Raw genomic sequence first — 18,437 nt, forward strand, 5'->3', positions numbered from 1 at the left:
TTTTTATTAATTTGGATACACAACAAAGAGTTAGCAGGTGATAGCATTTCAGAGGCCATCATTTGTGAGAAACCAAGGCATTTGCATGAAGACCTTTTAAAGAAAACCCCTGGAACGAGGGGGGGGGAAAAGATGAATCAAGTTTGAAAATGTGAAAAGTTTGTGTGACAATAGAGCCTCGTGGAAAACTTTTGCTGTGGTCATTACCTGGTGGAATGCACCCAGGATGGAGTATTAGGGCTATACATCTTTTAAATCATAAAAGTAATAAACATTTCCCATCAACCTTACAAACAATATTAACCTATTTTCATGTATTTCCCCCATGTGCATTTTAACAAAGTTGCTAAATTGCCTTTATCATTCTGTAAAATTTCAATTACAGTACTGTATGTATAATTTTGTTAGTATAAATGGACTGAATATTCTGAAATTGCTATTTATTTTACAATTTCAGATTCAAAGGTGGTCTGGACACCCAATTTGGTCAGACAGGTGAAGAGAGCATTTAGGATAGTTCGAAGAGATGAAGATGGTCGCAATTGTGTTCGAAGAGGCAAAGGCCCCCCTTTGCTCCTGACATTATGTTCAACCATTGACCTCTGCACACCTAACACAAGGTAGGTTGAAAACTCCTCCTTCATGTCATTGGTACATTAGCCAGAAACTCAGGGCTCATGTAGGAATATCCCTAAAAAAAAAAAAAGTGGCCCCAACAATGCATCCTCCAAGTCTGGAGGATGAGCAGGAGCATTGTCGAGAAGCAGGACCTTGAGTGTCAAACTTTTCTCTTGCAGATATTTTTTGGTGGCAGGGCAAACCACTCCACATCACAGTTTTTCTGCACATCATATATTTTTTAAAACTCTTGGATTTTCGGAATGATACACGAGCAAGGGTTTAATTTTCAAATCGCCACACAGCACAAGAGTTAGCCTATCCTGACACAAGTTAGCCCAAGTTAGCTTGTGTCCGGGCAGTGACGTCTCCTCTTGGGTAATGTATGTCCTCTTCGGCAATTTTTTCCAGAATAGCTATGTCTCCTCACAATTAAACACTTGTTGTGGAATATATCCATCAATACAGTATCTACAAAATCTTTAAAATCATGAACAAATCTTTCAGCCCCTACTTTGTCTGAGCTGGCACCCTCACCATGCCTCACAACACTATGAATACCACGTCTTTTTTCAAAATTTCTCAAACCATCCCCTACTCACCTTAAACTCTTTCGTATCTACAAAACTCGTTCTAGGGGTTTTCTTTATAAGATCTTGCATGAAGATTTCATTGTTGACCAAACCACACACTGGAAATTGAATAGACGACGACATTTCGATCCGTCCTGGACCATTATAAAGTCGATTGTGATGAGATGAGGGAAGCAAGAGCATTAAGTAGGCAAGAGAGAGAGGTGAGGAGATGGAAGTATGTACGTATGTACATGAATAAAACATGTACATACTTATACATAACGTGTGTAAATAGTGTAATAAACACAATAACAGTATTTTGGGAGGAGGAATGTTGGCGAGTAATGTGTTGGAGGAGGGAGGGAGGACTGGCAGGGTGTGGCAGCTCACTCATGTTTTTTGGGCTCACCATACCAACATAGTGGATCGTTATGGTGAATACATACGTAGATGGGTATATACAATGTGTGTATATAGTGTAATAACAGCAAAAACACTGTTTGATTGTAGAATATGTCGCATATATGAGGCCCATAATTTTGAGCATAGCGATGTTCTATACTTTGAATTATATAAATTCCACAAATTACACACTTTTAAATAATATTACAGCAAAAAAAAAGAAGAAATGAATGAGAAACTTCAAAATAATTGCGCAACATTTTATTCGCAGCAACTGCCGTCGCACGGGGTGGCGGGGCCGACAGACCCCCATCGCTCCAACGCTCAGCGCCCATAATTTGCTCAACTTCCCAGCTCCATCGCAGCTAAAGTAAGTCACATACAATATTTTTTGTTTAGTTTCCCCGTGATCAGACTCTGCATTTTAACAATATAAGAAGAGAAAAAAATTTTTTGGAAAGAATTTATTTCTTGTGCACCAGGGTGTTATTTGGAGACAGAGCAGTTCAGTGGTTAACTACTAAATTTTTTTTTCTCCCACACACGCACCCCCCTAGGAAGCAGCCTGTAACAGCTAACTCCCAGATACCTATTTACTGTTAGGTAACAGGGGTCATCCCCTTTTGTACAAAGAATCTGCTAAAGCTTTTAGGGCTAATCTTTGACACTCGTTTGTCTTTGTCGCCCCATATTTTTTACGTCCGAGTTGAATGCTCTAAGGCCCTTAACTAACTTTAGGTCATGTCCCATACTTCTTGGGGAGCTAATCGACACTGCTCCTCTCTTTACATTCCTCTCTCGTTCTGTCTAAACTCGATTATGGCCCCGTTTACTCGTCTGCTTCTCCTTCTACCCTTCACCATCCGGACACACTGCATCATACTGGGTTACGGCTCGGCTCTGGTACCTTTCCTTCGACACCTACCCTAAGCCTGTATGTTGAAACTGGCGTCCTGTTTCTACAGGATCGCCATGATCGCTACTGTCTTCTCCACCTTGCACGGTCCTTACAGCACCCTCACTCTTGCTTATGTCATGCCTTGACCTTTACCCATCCTGTGGTTCCTGTTCCCCTTCACCACCTATCTCTTTCTGTACGGTTGTCTCTCTTACAAAATGCTCTTTCAGTTTGTGTTACCAATATTTCCCCTCGTGTCATTCCATCTTTGCCCCTATGGAGGGGTCCCCGTTCCTAAATTCTGTAAGCCTTGACCCACATGACTAAAACTTTTACCCCTCCTACAGTTCTAAATCACCTTTTCCTTGAACACTTTTCTTCACACTTCCACTCTATTTCTGTCTTCACCAATGGGTCTTAAGTCTGCAGATGGTGTAGGCTACTCTGTTGTTTTTCCTGACTGCACCTTTGTGTCTCCTGCCTCCGGAGACTAGCATCTTCATGGCAGAACTTTATGCTATTCTCTATGCTCTTCATCAACTCTTTTCTCGCTGTCAATCCTCCTCTGTGTTTGTAGTTGACACTTGCAGTGCCCTCATGGCTCTAGAATCCTTTAATCCAGTCCATCCTTTGGTAGTTGAAATTCAACATTGGCTGTTTCTTATCTCCAATAGATTTAAGACAGTGGAATTTCGCTGGATTCCCACCCATATTGGTGCGTTCTTAAATGAGCGTGCGGACACTGCCGCTAAGGAAGCTATCCGCATCTGTCCCATCTCCCGTAAAGGTATTCCTTATTATGACTTTTACCCAGTTATTCATTTCCCCATTCTTGCCCGTTGTCAGGGTTGTTGGTCTTCGGTTACTGGTAACAAATTGCGTGCTCTTAAGAGTAGTGTGTTCCCGTGGCCTTCCTCCTACCACCGTAGTTGGTGGTGGGAAACGGCTCTGGCGAGGTTGTATATTGGTCATACACGTTTAACTCACGGGCACTTAATGGAGCGCTGCCCTGCTTCTTATTGTCCAAACCGTTGTCTCTACATGTCCTGACTTCCAGGACTTACGTGTCTTGCTTCCCGACCATTGTCGGGAATTGTTTATCGAGGGATCAATTGTCCCTCGATAAAATTCTTGGTAAATTCAATACCTTTGATATTGTTCGCCGTATGCGTTTTTGTTCTTGTATTGGCGACGTTAGTGATATTTAGCGCACTATGATTATCCCACACATTTGATGGTTTGATAATTACTGTACTGTACAGTACTTTGGTTTGGAATGTATCAAATAAAGTTGTTTCATGTATTCAAATGTGTGAGAAAATCCACTGGGGCTGTGAGATGAAGCGAACCTGTAACAAAGGCATTGCCAGTTGCATACTCTACCACCACTGATGGTAAAAGTCTTACAACTGGATATCTTGTGTGACGGGTTATGGTATCACAGCTATACTGAACCAAGATGGTATGGCTCTCCCTCACATAAATGAAAGAAATGCTGGTATTGGCCTTGCAGTGTGTAAGTTGCAGGTGGAAACAAATGAAAATTATCAAATAAATAATTAAACAATTTACTGAAATAGTAATGAACAAAAATAACACATGACAATACTTGACTATCATGTAATGCAAAGGTGAACAAGTTAGTATGACCTTAAATGCAAAAAATAAACTATAAGCAATGAATAAAAGTATGAAGATATACTGGTGTTCTGAAGACAGCTACCATACCACCATGGCATCAGTCACACGACGTTGGCTGGAAGTGGACGACGGGTTAGAGACACCAAGGTGATCCTAGAGCACTAAGGGAGAGATTGCCTCTCCAGGGAGGCAGCGCTCTTTATATAGTCCGGCGGTGATGACTCATCCAGTGTCAACACGAGGTGGACATCCGGTCAACTAGCAAAATGCTCGTTGTGGCTGGCGGTGCCTTTGTGTTGAGCTGTACCACTGTCAGTTGAAGGCGGCTAACTGCTTGTTTGTGGGGACAAACTGCCAGTTAGCAGTGGCGCCCGGCTTGCCTCTGAGTCGTACCAGGCCGTGCCAGGCCCTGGGGGGTATGGAGAGGTGGCAGGACTGATGACTCTTCTGGGCTGGTGTAGATGTATAATACTTCCAGTGCAGAGGTATTGAAGGTGAAGGGAAAAGGCAGTTCCACTGCTATGCAGGGGATTCACGTGACACTTGTGAAGCCACAGAAATTCTGGAGGCCCTACTGAAGCCAGTCCAAGTATTAAATAAAACCCCTGAAGTACGCCGGTGAAGGGTGAAGCAAGACCGTATGCCCCAACTTCAGGCACACACAGAAAATCACGTTTTGGTCCCGCCTCTCAACTGTGTATTTGAAGTTGGGGCGTATGGTGTTGAACTGCTTCTTCAGCCTTCACCTGAGTGCTTGTAGGTCTTACGTAAGACGTTGACTCAAGGAGGGGCCTCAAAACTTGCTGTGATTTATGGGGAAATCCGGTTGTAAGACTTTTACAAAGTCAGTAATATACTGTGGTAGAGTATGCAGCTGCCAGTGCCTTGGGCAAGGGTTTACGTCGCATCACAGCTCCAGTGGATTTTCTGCTCGGTGTATATCAGGTTGTGATTTTGTGTGTGTACCGTATTGTTATGATCGCCGTGTGATAAGTCCTTTCTGGCCTCAAGAGTCATTTTTACCCACCTAGAAAGATTGCAGATGGCCAAAGCAGTTATTTAAGTTAAGAAGGGACAAGTCTTAAACAGAATTTTGCATAATATTTGACTGTAAAGGGGTAAATTGAGGTAGATTGAAAAACAAAATGGTGAACCGGGCAGGCGGTACTCACAATTAGGCGAGTACACTCGGGAACTTTTAAAGTGCAACCAAACATGCTCTAGGCTCTCACAACAAGAGGCGAGTGGTGGTGGCTCAGGTGCTCAGCCAATCAGAGCACCTAAGGAGGGAGGGCAGGAGTGAGAGGGGGGTGGTATGTGGAAGTTTGGTGACAGTTGTGTGTAGTTTGTTCATCTTCATTGTAAGTTTCATGGCTTGGTGTGCATTTCCCTAGTAAATTTAATTTGGGAAAAATTCAGGTGTTTGATTTTTTAAATCAACTTTTTAAATGTTGAGTTGTTAAAGCCTCAAAGTGCATGGAGTTGGTTTGGGAGTATGGCATCCTCATGCTGTTGCGTGCTCGCGTGAGGTAGCAAAGGTGATGTAAAGTTGTGGGGTGTACATGCTTGGGACGTCCTCTCTCGGGATGGCTGGTGTTAGACCTGTGTGTTTGTCGGTTGTTGAAAAGCCATTGTCATCCTTTGCTGTTGTGGTATTGATTTTACATTGTTCATCTTGTAATTAATACTGTAGTGCGATATCTAGGGCTACCATTTGTAGGTTTAAAATGTCTAATACAAACAGTTGTCCAATGAGTTTTAATAGGAAATATCATCCACCAAGCACCATTGTACAATTATATTAATACCTGCACGGTGAATGCTCAAAGACCCTTTCTTTATTCAGTGTTGTCACATACCTCATGGGGGTATGGATAGGCAAACACTCATTCGGTTAAACTTGCCTTGTAGTATTTTCAGAGCTCAGTAATTTGGAATCTGGTTAGCACTTTGCAAATAAATTGACCTTTAAAGTGAATTCCTATTTAGGTTTAAAACATCATACCGAATGAGAAACTCGGATTATATAGCCGAACACCAGAAATGTTGTTATTCAATTTGGTTGCCTAAAGCACATTCAAGGACTACACATTACATGGCATTCCAGGATTCCTCTATACCTTGCCTTATGCTGTAAACATTGCCACAACCCTGTGTTTTATTGATTTAAATGGCCACAGGGAGGCATACAACACTGCAGATTATGATGTCATTAGTTATCCACTGTGCTGACAAGTGGGCTGACTGATGTTCGTTGACACCTGTATCGTGCTTCAATTTAATCGCCAGGAGATCACCCTCTCACTAGACTCGTCTGTAGGAAGTACAGTATAGTATGTCAAATTACCTTGGATCATAAATAGCATAAGACTTGGGGGTAGGAGAGGGTTGCAGTGTTTGTCATGGCTCTCAGTTGTTCCTGGTATTAGGCAATTTAGTTCTGGAATCATTTTTGTTGGGCAATGTTAAACTTTTTCGAAAGTAGATGTTTTTCTGAAAGGGAAGGGGGGGGGGGGGGGGGGAACCTCTATGCTTGGATACAGTTATCTAAGTCAGGGGTCTCCAAACTTTTCAATGTAAGCGCCACATTATATATTTCCCATATTTATGCGGGCCGGAGGAATAAAAAATGAAAAAAAACAAAAAACAAATCAGTGCCAGTAATTTAATTTCCTCAAATATTAAAGTATAAACATGGAAAAATTCAAACATATCTTTTTGGAAAAAATCAGGGTAAACTAAATAGATTCCTGCCTTTAGTTTTATGCAACCAAATTAGTGTGACGAATGATACTGTTGTTTTGACTTCAAAATTTCATTAAAATCAGGTTCCAGATTAGATGAGCCAATTGTAAGAATTGATTTCAAGTGATCATCAGACAAATTTGCTCGATAGTTAGATTTCACATACTTCATTTTGGAAAAAGTTTGTTCACACAAGTATGTTGAACCAAAAATGGACACAAAACTACAAGCAAACTTTATCGAATTTGGAAACTGATCTGGCTGCAGGCATTTATAAAACTCAATCAGATTTCCTTCTCTATACTTATCTTTCAGTCTGTCATCTGCCTGGAGATCAATAATTTCCATTTGAAATTGAGTTGGAAGATTTTCAGCATTGCAGTCAAATGGATTATGAAAGAGCCTGATTTCATTTGCTTTGGCATCAAGGTCAGCAAATCGCTTCTGAAACTGTTTTTTCAAATCTGAAATTATTTCATTTGCAAATGAAAAAGGAAATTCAACTTTACTTCCTGCATGAAATTTTTCACAACATGGAAAATGAGCAAAATTCTTAACCTTCACCTGGCCTTCAAGTAGTGCAAGTTTTGCTCTGAATGCCTTGACATGAACAAAGTAGTCACTGATCAAATTTGTTTTGCCTTGCAATTTCAGATTCAAGTTATTCATATGACCTGTCATATCTGCAAAAAATGCCAATTTCCAAATCCATTCACATTCTGATAATAATGGCTGAGGGTTATTTTTCTCTGTGAGAAATAAATCAATTTCTAATCTGAGCTCAAAGAAATGCAGCAAAACCTTTCCACAACTAAGCCATCTAACTGCTGTATAATAAGGCAAGTTAACAAACTCCGCATCAATTTCTTTCAAGAAATCACGGAACTGGCGATGGTTGAGTGCATGAGATCTAATGAAATTAACCACAGAAACAACAGGTTTCATGACACAAGACATATCAACATATTTTAGGCACAATGCTTGTTGATGGATAAGGCAATGCAGAAAAATGGGTTTTGAGCCTCCAACCTCACAAGCTGTTGTAATTTGCCCAACCAAACCCTTCTTTGTCCCAGACATATTCTTTCCTCCATCAATTGTCACACACTGCACTTGTTTCCATTCCAGGTTATATTCTGTCATAGTTTTACTTAGTTCATTGAAAATGTCCTCTCCAGTTGTTGTGGTGTGCATGCTGTGAACTGATGCTAATTCTTGGTTCACATTAAATTCACTATCAACACCACGAATGAATACTAAGAGCTGAGAAGTATCACACACATCAGTTGATTCATCCAACGCAAGAGAATACCAACAAAATCTTTTTGTTTTTTTCCTTTATTTGCCGAATTATGTCGCCTCCTAAATCTTCAATTCTACGAGCAACAGTATTTGACCCAAGACTTATCATTTTGAAGAGGTTTACTTTTTCTGGACATACCTCTCCTGCTGCTTCCACTATACACTCTTTTATGATACTACCATCAGTGAAAGGTTTTCCTTTTTTAGCCAACACATAGGCAACTTTGTAACTGGCTCTAGTTGAAGTTTCATTTTCAGATTTTTTCTTACTGAAAACAGCTTGTTGAGAATGCAGACTGTGCTGAAATGATTCAAACTTTTTAGTGCGTTCTGCTCCTGTGATGTGAGAATAACTTGAGCCACGTTTAGATTCATAGTGCCGACGAATATTGTATTCCTTCAGAACAGCAACACTGTCTCTACATATTATGCATAAAGCTTTATCATTTGCTATCACAAAAAAGTACTTTATCTTCCATTCATCATTGAACCGACGGCACTCAATGTCCACTTTTCTTTTCTTTATCTTTTCCATATCTGAAAACATAAGGGTAAAATAAATGAAATAAATTCTACAGGAAAAAAACAGCTTGTATGTGGTGTTAAAAAGCATAGCATATTATTATAAAGTGGTAAATATTATGGCAACAGCTTTCGTTGATAAACTTAATGGTTATCATTTTAACTATTTTAAACATGCAATATTTTTGGCTACAATAGTATTATTGCTATTTTGTATAACTAAGATAAAGGCATTGTCAAAGTACAGAGAAAAGAATATTGTACAGTGTTTGTGCTCCCTGAAACGGAAGCAGCGAAGCCCCACTCGCCCTCCATCCCCACAATATACAGTTATACACAACTGATTGGTTGTAATGCACAACACATACCTACCAGTATTAGTATCTGTGCGTCACACTATCGAGAGAGAGGAAAACTGACTCGGGTTGAGCGCCACCAGTCAGCAGCCCCAGCTTTGAATAATTCTGCGATGCCATTCGTACCATAATTATTTTTTCAAGGCCACCACACAGGGATTTGTTTGGAGGGCCGGATGAAATTATGTGGCAGGCCGGATGTGGCCCGCGGGCCATAGTTTGGAGACCCCTGATCTAAGTGAATACTTAGATTTATACAGTAGAATAACTACCTTCTTTTCCTTAGTCAAAATGGTTGCTTGTTTATTTCTAGGGACTTGTATTTTCTTTTATTTTTAACTGCAGCAACTTTCAGTGAATGATAGATTCTTACTGAAAGGACCTTTACTTCATTGTTGTTGCTTTATGGTCATCTCATTGTGTACAGGGATTCCGCGAAGCTTTTGGGGTTAGTGTTTGACACTCGTTTGTCTTGGTCAGCCTTATCTCTTGCCTCCGAGTTGAATGCTCTAAGGCCCTTAACCTCCTTAAGGTTTTGTCCCATACTTCTTGGGGAGCGGATAGAGAATCAACTACAACCACAACCTTTGTGGTTGTAGTTGATTCTCGTAGTGCCCTCATGGCTCTAGGGTCCTTTAATCCTGTCCATCCGGTGGTCATTGAGATTCAACATTGGCTGTTTCTTATTTCTAGTAAATTTAAATCAGTAGAGTTTTGCTGGGTTCCCAGCCATATTGGTGTTTCAATGAGCGTGCGGATGCTGCCGCTAAGGAAGCTATCCGTTCTTGTCCCATCTCCCATAAAGGTATTCCTTATTCCAACTTTTATCCTGTTATTCATTCTTCCCTGTTGGCAGGGTTGTTGGTCCTCTGTGGTTGGTAACAAGCTGCATACTCTCAAACTTAGTGTGTCCCCGTGGCCTTCCTCCTACCACCGTAACCGGCGGTGGGACACTGCTTTGGCACGGCTGTGGGTTGGTCATACCCGCTTAACCCACGGTCACTTAATGGAGCGCCGCCCTGCTGCTTATTGTCCGAATTGCGTTGTCCCTCTAACAGTTGTGCATATCCTTGTTGAATGTCCTGACTTCCAGGACGAGCGTGTGTCTTGCTTTCCGACCGTCCCTCGCAGTCACTTGTCCCTCAATAGAATTCTAGGTGAATCGGATACTTTTGATATCGTTCGCCTTGTGCGTTTTTGTTCTCGTATTGGCATTCTTGGTGATATTTAGCGCCCTCTGATTATTTCGCACTTTGGTGCCTTCTTTTGGTAATTACCTTACCTTCATTGTTGTTTCATTTTAATGTGGTAGTTGTGATATGGATTGTTCTGGCTCACGTGCAAGGTCTTGGATTTGTTTGTTTTAAGAAATTGCCAGTCTTGTTACTATTTGTAGAGTTAGAGATCTGCATTAAGGCCTCAATATTATATTCTTTATTTTTTTAATAACATGTTATCAGCAATTTTTGTGGTTGGTAATATTTAGATTAATGTCAGTGATGTAAATGACAAGGGTTAAGACCCCTTGTGGTATGACAGCATTTTTCCCAGTCATTTCTTTCATTTGTTAAAGGGTCCTCGTAACCATTCTTTTGTCCTTTCTACCATGTACCTGTTTGTTGCTTCTTGGTCTTTCATTTGGTACTTTGGCTATTAAAACAATGGTCTTTGGTAATGTTGCAATTACCATTTCTAAAAAAAATGAGCAGGTTCATTAGGCAGGGTTTGTTTTTAGCAGTTTTACAAAAAAAAAAAAAAATCCATTCCTTCAGGACCTTGCAGATGTTAGGTCAAACTAATTGACAGTAATCTGTTTTGCCCCTTTCAAACAATGATGGTTTTAATATAGGTAAAATATTTCAGAATATCTGAAGTTTGGCAGACAAATCATTTAAGAGCTTTGATTAAATTTAAGTTACCAAAGACTTTGTGAAAACCATGTTGTATAGATGCTTCAGTGTCACTTTTCTAATGTTTTGTAAATTTAACAATGATCTTTAGTTAATTTAATCATAATTTGTACAAAGCTTAGGTGTTGCATAGCTTTAAATTCTTTCAAATATAAAAACTAAAATATTGACTGAAGTTTCTTCCACTTCAATATTTCAGACTAATTTGCAATATTTGTTAGTTTATTTAAATTGAATAGGTAGTCCACTTTTACATCTTTTCAATGCACCTATGTAACAAGTTACAAATAGGTGTAAATTTTACAAAGTATTTATTTTCAAAGTAAAAAAATTTCACATGTTTAAACATTGCATCAATAGTAGTAAACAATAATTTCCAGCATAATTTCAGGATAAAGTATATAAAGTAGTTTCATTAAAATTGGTTTATTTAATAAGTTTTACATATAATATTTATTACTGTTTCAGGTTGTGGGCCAGATGCTCCTAGATGAACAGAAGATCCAAAAGGCCAAGACAACTCCAGAGACAATCACCTGTAAAACAACAATAAACATTAAACAGGGACACTACTTTTATTATCACCAATGCTTAATAATAAGTCCAAAAAATCCTAACATCCTATCTTTTAAGATAGGCTCAGCAAGGCCTATCCCTTCCTCTGATTTCAGTGCAGAGCTTGTTCCCTGAATGGGAACATTACATCCACCACTTTAGTGCCCTCAACACATTGTACATATGCTTTACTCAAAGCACTGTACAATGCATGCCAGGCACTAAAGTTTTAGATGCATCCACCCATTCAGCAAACAAGCCCTGTGAGAATTAACAATGTAACCATTGTTAAGGGTCCCTAAACCTAAGCAAATCTAGTCCATCTATTAGATGGGTAGTAGAGCAAAGCTCTGAAAAAGCCATGCCAGGAAAATCTGCAGGACTGCCTGGTCCCCTTTTATGAAATGGGGTAGGATCAGTACAAACTGCATCAATCCCTGTGGGTTGTAACAGTAGGACATGGTTACACACCTATAAATGGACTAGATAAGAGAATTAAGATTAGGTCATTGATATAGCTAAAACATCAAATTCAAACTCACCCACTTTTGTAGATTTCCTTTTGCAGAGTAAAGGAGCCTCACTCCAAGCCAGTCCATGCATCATAATCACTTTCACCTGAAAAAATATTTCAACAAATTAATTTCAGATTTAAAGCCAATCTTGCTTTACTTTTCAAATTAGCATTCAGTACTTTACAAATTCAGATGGAAAAAATTTCTTTAAGGAATTTACCTTTCCTACATATTCTAGTAGTAAAGATCTAATTTAGCAATATAAATATATATGGAATCAATTTGCCAAGTTTCGGTAAATGTCATTTGAGAAACTATCCAAAACTGCACTTCAATGGCAATTTACATTTATCTTTAGCCAATGCTATATTGTTTAAGTTAATACTATTTTTTTTTACTTTTATGCAAATCTATTCAGATTAACCTTTACTACAACTCACCTGATTCTGTTTAACTCTTCCAACTGACAGAGGGACTTCTGGACTTTCCAAACCACATTCTGGAAAACTATATAAATTTAAAACCAAGCTAAAGTAAACATTGAATATTTTTTTTACTTTCAAGGGAAAAATACCATCACTTAGAACAAAACTTTTCCTGCCATTAACTTTGACTCATGATTACCCTTAACAGTGTTATACATTTATAGATTAAAGCGTATTTAACAAACATTTAATGTTAACTAAACAAGATTTATATTTCATTAAAATTATTAATAAAACACCCTCAACTATGCTGTTTAAGATCTAATGCCCCACATTGCAATTTTCACAATTTCAACATACCATTCTATTAAATACATTCCTGAAAGGACTAAACTTGCACATATTGTACCCACTAGCCTAAGCCTAGACTTCCATACCCTAATATTTAATAGGTTTTTAGCAATTAACTTCTACCCTCTAATTCCAATGTACACAACACTACTTACTGTAGATCTGCAAGTATTTTCCTGCAGCTCTTTGTTGCCAGGACCTTCCACAACCTGTCATGTGAACAGTAAATATTACTAAAAAGTTATATGCATAGCGATGTTATTTTGTTCATACCTGAACCACCAGTTTAACAGTTGCTGTTTTAAATGGCACACTAAGTATCTTGTTGTCCCATCTTAATTACAAACAAAGCTATAGTCATTTCAAGTCAACATCCTATACAAATTTTATTTTCCAACAACTTTAGTCATGAACATTTTTCTGGAACATTGCAAACAAACTTTAATTTAAGAACCATGTATAACATTTGAATAAAAGCAATACAAAACATATATACAATTTATTCTTTTGCAACCACTGCTTACTACTAGGACAAATTTATTCTGTTGAATTATGTACCAAGCTTTTTAGTCTGAAAATTCATAATTAACCCAACTATACTACCAAGACAATGCGATTTTACTAAATTTAGTAATTTTCTCCCCCCCCCCCTTTCCAACTGTTCAGTGTCAAAAGGGAGGGGGGGGGGGTGTCCATTTACTGTACCACTTACATTTTAGTGTGGGCTTCATCCACTTAGCTGGAACATTTGTGCCAGCTGCTGGTAGGGGAGGCATACCATGTGCCAATTCAGGAAGCTTTCCACGTTCCTCACTGCATGTCAGCTCAGGACCTCACTACCATGTTGGGAGGCAGTTGAAGACTAACCAATCAACATCCCAGGCTGGAGAGCAGTGCCACCTCGGGGAGAATTTACCACCTGCAAAAAATTTAATACTCTTAACAATCTACAACATCTATCTCATCTTTACCTAGCCTCCAAACCTTACATTTGTCAGCATTAAACTGCATCTGGTAGTCTTAACCATTTCAAAACTATATAGGGCATCGGTATTTTTTATTTGCCAATTCGGCAACTATTGCAGTCTAAACCATAATCTTGCGAATAACCGAGGTCCAAGGAGAGCTTTTAGGCACTACTTACAACACTTCCTCCAACTTAACCCCATTTATACTAATTTCCTTTGGTATAGCCATGACCTAATCAACTTCAGTCAGCATTCCCAATGATCTGAGCCCCTATCAATTTTGCGCCACTATCAAAATCTGATGAAGTCAAGGTACACAAAATCACAAACCTTATCACCATTTCCTCAACTATGCAACCTAATCCATGAACATTTAGTAATAAAACTATGCGATTCATGTATCTAGTCATGTTTCTCAAAAAGTAGAGAAATGGCACTTGCCATGTTAGATTCTAGTAACTTTCCTCACAATAGACTAAGCTAATTGGTCACTAACTTAAGCGTTAAAGTTAACTCAAACTTTTCCTTTAAAACTTGCTATATTAGGAACTTTCCACGACCGGCCTTTACCAGACATAATTAAATAGGGTAAAAACGGTATATTAAATGCAGTAAAACTACGGTAAATTCAATATGATAAACTTGCATTCTTTAAGCAAGTAGTAAGTGAACTAAACTAAATGTTAAGCACCTTGGCAAACCACTTCGTTCTATTCAATTTCTTTATTTAATCACTTTGTCCGGCTAGAATTTTTAGATTAGATTAAAGGAACACCCTCCCTGGTAACGGCTGAACTAGTTAACCAAATACAAATATTTAGGTAAAATACTTTCATAAAACCCGTCTACTTCCCCCACCAGTAGACTTGTTCAGCTAAAGGCATAATGTAATGTTCCACTTTAGTAAATAAACACTTAAAAAAACACTACCCCATCTGTGTAGTTACCGGTTACCTGACATTCTACGCTTAAAATAACCCATCTATTCCCCATAGTTGTTCGATATAACTTACCTCTCACCCGCTGGTCGAGTACACAGCAGTATATATCCTCCTCCATCACTCACCGCGTCGATACTATTTCACTCGTTCCGCAAATTGCCTCAAATCACCTGCGTTGTCCATAAACATAGAAGAGCAACTGACCGTAACACCCGTATAGAGATCATCATATAACGTGGGAACATTAGTAGTACTGCTGTCAAAACATAGATGGCGCCAGGACAAACGGTAATTCCTCCAGGAACATTCGGGTGGCCTCCATGGGCCTTTAGGGACGACCAGGAGGCCTTTTGGGCCTCCAGGGGGACCTCCACGCACCTCCACAGATATCCAGGGAGCCTCCCTCCCGGAGATATTGCATATCTCTTACCTAATTTGTATTATGAAATATGACATGATAGTGCGTTACAGACTTCAGTTAGGAAATAATTGGACTTGTAATGTGATTACTGATCCATCTGTATCCCAGTCATTTTACTATGTTAATTTTATGTAATTTATTCTTAAGCTTAATAACATTATTTAAATGTGCTAAATTTCCATTTATATATATATATATATATATATATATATATATATATATATATATATATATATATATATATATATATATATATTATGTTTCCAAATTTCTGATGATATACAACATATTGTGGTTTATAATTAAGTTCTTATTAATAGTGATCCTGCATCAAAATTAACAATGTTCAAATTCGGTTTTGTATGTTAAAATTAACTACATTTTTATGTTAATTTCTTTCTGTAAATAATGATGATAAAGTGCAATAAAGGTATGATTGAGACAATGTTAAATCGTTAAATCCTAAATATATCTTGAGTCTTATACTTGAAATATTAAATGAACATATAGTGTGTAGTGTAGTGTTTCAATTATTATTAAGAGGGAAGGGTTGGGGGTAATGGTTCATATGTCCACATTCGAATGCCCCTCTTCCCAGGACTGGGGGTGCGGGAGTGTACAATAAACTATACCCACCTCCGGCAGCAGCTTGTCGAAGGCGGAAGTGGAGTCTAGGCCGTTTGTCATGAAAATTATAGTGTGATGGCTCTTATTTTTATTATGGGTACATAATAAGATTATGCCTTTATTCTTAATTTATATTACAATGCTGGTAAAATACACTTCTTGATGAGTATGGAGTACAAATGAACTCATTTTGTACCCTATACTCACAGGATGAGTATAGGGTACACAATAAACTACCACTCACATCATGGGTATGGGTTGCACAAGAAACTATCGGAGAGCAGAGTATGGAAAGCAAAGTAAACAAAGATTCACACGATGAGAAAGGGTTCCACAATGTCCTATGACTCACAGGATGAGTATGAGGTGCATAATAAATTACCATTCATAGGATGAGTATGGGTTTCACAATAAACTAAAGGTAACAGGATGAGCATGGGTTGCACAAACTATTGGTAACAGGATGGGTATGGGTTGCACAATAAATTACTGTGCTAGGATGAGTGTGAGTAGGATATATATATAAACATATTGTGGTTTATAATTAAGTTCTTAATAGTGATCCTATCCTGCATCATAATTTACATAATATATATATATATATATATATATATATATATATATATATATATATATATATATATATATATATATATATATATATATATAATTAGGAAGTAATGTTTATTTGGGTAAGTTGTCAGCTTATATGAACTAATAGCTAGTGTGGCTTGTATATGGGGTACATCCGGTGTCTTACCCTCGACGGTACCCTCCTTACCCTTATCCGCGGCGGTACCTTTATGGTCAGGAAGCCACGGATATTTACAATGGGGCTCGGTCAGTCAATATGATTCCTTTGACATCACTAAACTAACTCTTATGTATTCTGTTCTCGTATTGACAATTTGAATGACATCAAGAATATTTTGAATATCTTCTGATATAGATGGTGCTGTAGTTGATTGTTGTTCATGACAAGTCCAATGGGTCATTAGCATCGCTCAGATTAGTGGGAAGAAATTCTTGCTGCAACAATGTGTGTTCTCAGAGCTAACTAGGGTAACTAAAATACTTATTTCCTAAATAAATACTTTAATTGTAAATATTTGAAAATATATGGTATGTATCAGAATTTCTGACGATATAAAACATATTGTGGTTTATAATTAAGTTCTTAATAGTGATCCTATCCTGCATCATAATTTACATAATATCTACTTCTGTTTTGTGTATTAAAATGACTACTTTTTATATTAATTTCTTTCTGTAAATGATGATGATGATGATAAAGTTCAGTAAATGTAAGTAAGAACATAAGAATGAAGGTAACTGCAAAAGACTTATTGGCCCATACGAGGCAGCTCCTCGTATGGAGCTGCCTTTGATAAGTAATTACCAAAGAAGGCACCAAGCCGGGAAGGCTGTGTAGCACAATCAAATAAGTCAACTGCTCCTGAAGAGGACGGTATTACTTACAGTTTACTGAGATTAGTCTCACAAGTACCAGGTAATCCACTTTTAGTGTTGTACAGAATGAGTTTAAGTGAAGGAGTGTTACCTGATGATTGGACAGTGTCATTGTTCCCATCCCCAAAGCACACTCAGATAATTATAGACCCATATCTCTAACATAATTTTGTCTATTAGCACAGTTTTCGGCGTGAATGCATTTTGGTTCTACAAGGTAGCCAACTCCATCAAAATATTAAATATGTACCCAACTCAATTAACGATTAATCAACCAATTACTCCATGGGATAACTTGGATCTAGCAGTTGATTTTGTAAATGCACCCAAGAAAGATAATGTACACTCTACATTATTAAAACAGTTAACACTGTGAAGCATCACTGAAAGTACTCAGAATATGGGTAACGATGTGTATCAGTGGTATACCGACGGTTCTGTAGAAGAAGGTGGACGATGTACCGGATGTGCATGTAATATATTTGAACAATCTTCTCTCTTACATACATGAATGAAGCGCTATGCTAAACTGTGTAATTACTATTTGAGTACTGGAACACTTGATGATATATTGAACTTGTACCCTAGATTGACGATGTAACGTATCAATTATACAATGAATGTATGTGATGTAACTCTATAACCTGAGCTTGTGAAAGCACCTTAATCACCTTCAGTGATTAAGTGCTTAATTGCACACTAGTTTCTCTATCAGTTATCTCACCTTGTCAGAGTAAAAGAGACAAATATATGTGTATGTATGTGTTCAGAATTCAATTTCACCTTTGTAAATGCACGTTAATGACACTATGTAAAAGACACATCGAACACTTTATGTAGGGCATACGTAAATCTGTGTATTTATGTATTTACGTATGTAGCTTGGCCTAGCATTTTAAAAACACTACAATCACCTTATGTGGTTGATTGTTCAATAAATCCCTGAACTATATGTTTAACAAATCTCTAACCCTATCAATGGAGTTAGTTTAGTTCTTATATTATGCACCCTATACCCATCTTGTGGGCGGTAGTGGAAAGGGTTAGAGTCCATGGCGGACTGAAGAAAATGTATATATGATGGTTAGCATTGTTAATGTGTGGCCACGTCTGTGGTAGAAAATAATACAAAAAAATCAAATAAAGGTATTATTGAAACTTTATACGAAAACATTAAATCCTAAATATATCTTTA

The 18,437-nt window shown here is 38.1% G+C and overlaps 1 protein-coding gene and 1 long non-coding RNA gene across 7 annotated transcripts in view; one reads left to right on the plus strand and one right to left on the minus strand.

Moving 5' to 3' along the window:
• LOC138357100 (uncharacterized) overlaps positions 1–11,536 on the plus strand; it is a 16,044-nt gene extending 4,508 nt beyond the window's left edge. For all 4 annotated transcript variants that reach the window (XR_011224800.1, XR_011224799.1, XR_011224801.1 and 1 more), the window contains 3 exons: positions 458–620; positions 1,867–1,965; positions 11,438–11,536. This is a non-coding gene — a long non-coding RNA (uncharacterized lncRNA). The remainder of the gene's footprint in view (positions 1–457; positions 621–1,866; positions 1,966–11,437) is intronic.
• Positions 11,380–18,437, minus strand: part of LOC138357099 (uncharacterized) — a 9,295-nt gene continuing 2,237 nt past the window's right edge. Inside the window, exons 1-6 of one of the 3 annotated variants that reach the window (XM_069313664.1) lie at positions 14,797–15,279; positions 13,528–13,734; positions 12,971–13,024; positions 12,480–12,538; positions 12,067–12,142; positions 11,380–11,505 (exon numbers count right to left, since the gene is read on the minus strand). In XM_069313664.1, the coding sequence (XP_069169765.1) occupies positions 11,456–11,505; positions 12,067–12,142; positions 12,480–12,538; positions 12,971–13,024; positions 13,528–13,591 (303 nt within the window). In that variant the 5' untranslated portion in view covers positions 13,592–13,734; positions 14,797–15,279 and the 3' untranslated portion in view covers positions 11,380–11,455. Of the gene's footprint in view, positions 11,506–12,066; positions 12,143–12,479; positions 12,547–12,970; positions 13,025–13,527; positions 13,735–14,796; positions 15,280–18,437 lie in introns of those variants that run through there. The other 2 variants (XM_069313665.1, XM_069313663.1) reach the window with 2 other exon arrangements.

The sequence above is a fragment of the Procambarus clarkii genome, chromosome 76, assembly GCF_040958095.1.
Source record: "Procambarus clarkii isolate CNS0578487 chromosome 76, FALCON_Pclarkii_2.0, whole genome shotgun sequence".
In the NCBI taxonomy this organism is placed as follows: domain Eukaryota; kingdom Metazoa; phylum Arthropoda; class Malacostraca; order Decapoda; family Cambaridae; genus Procambarus; species Procambarus clarkii.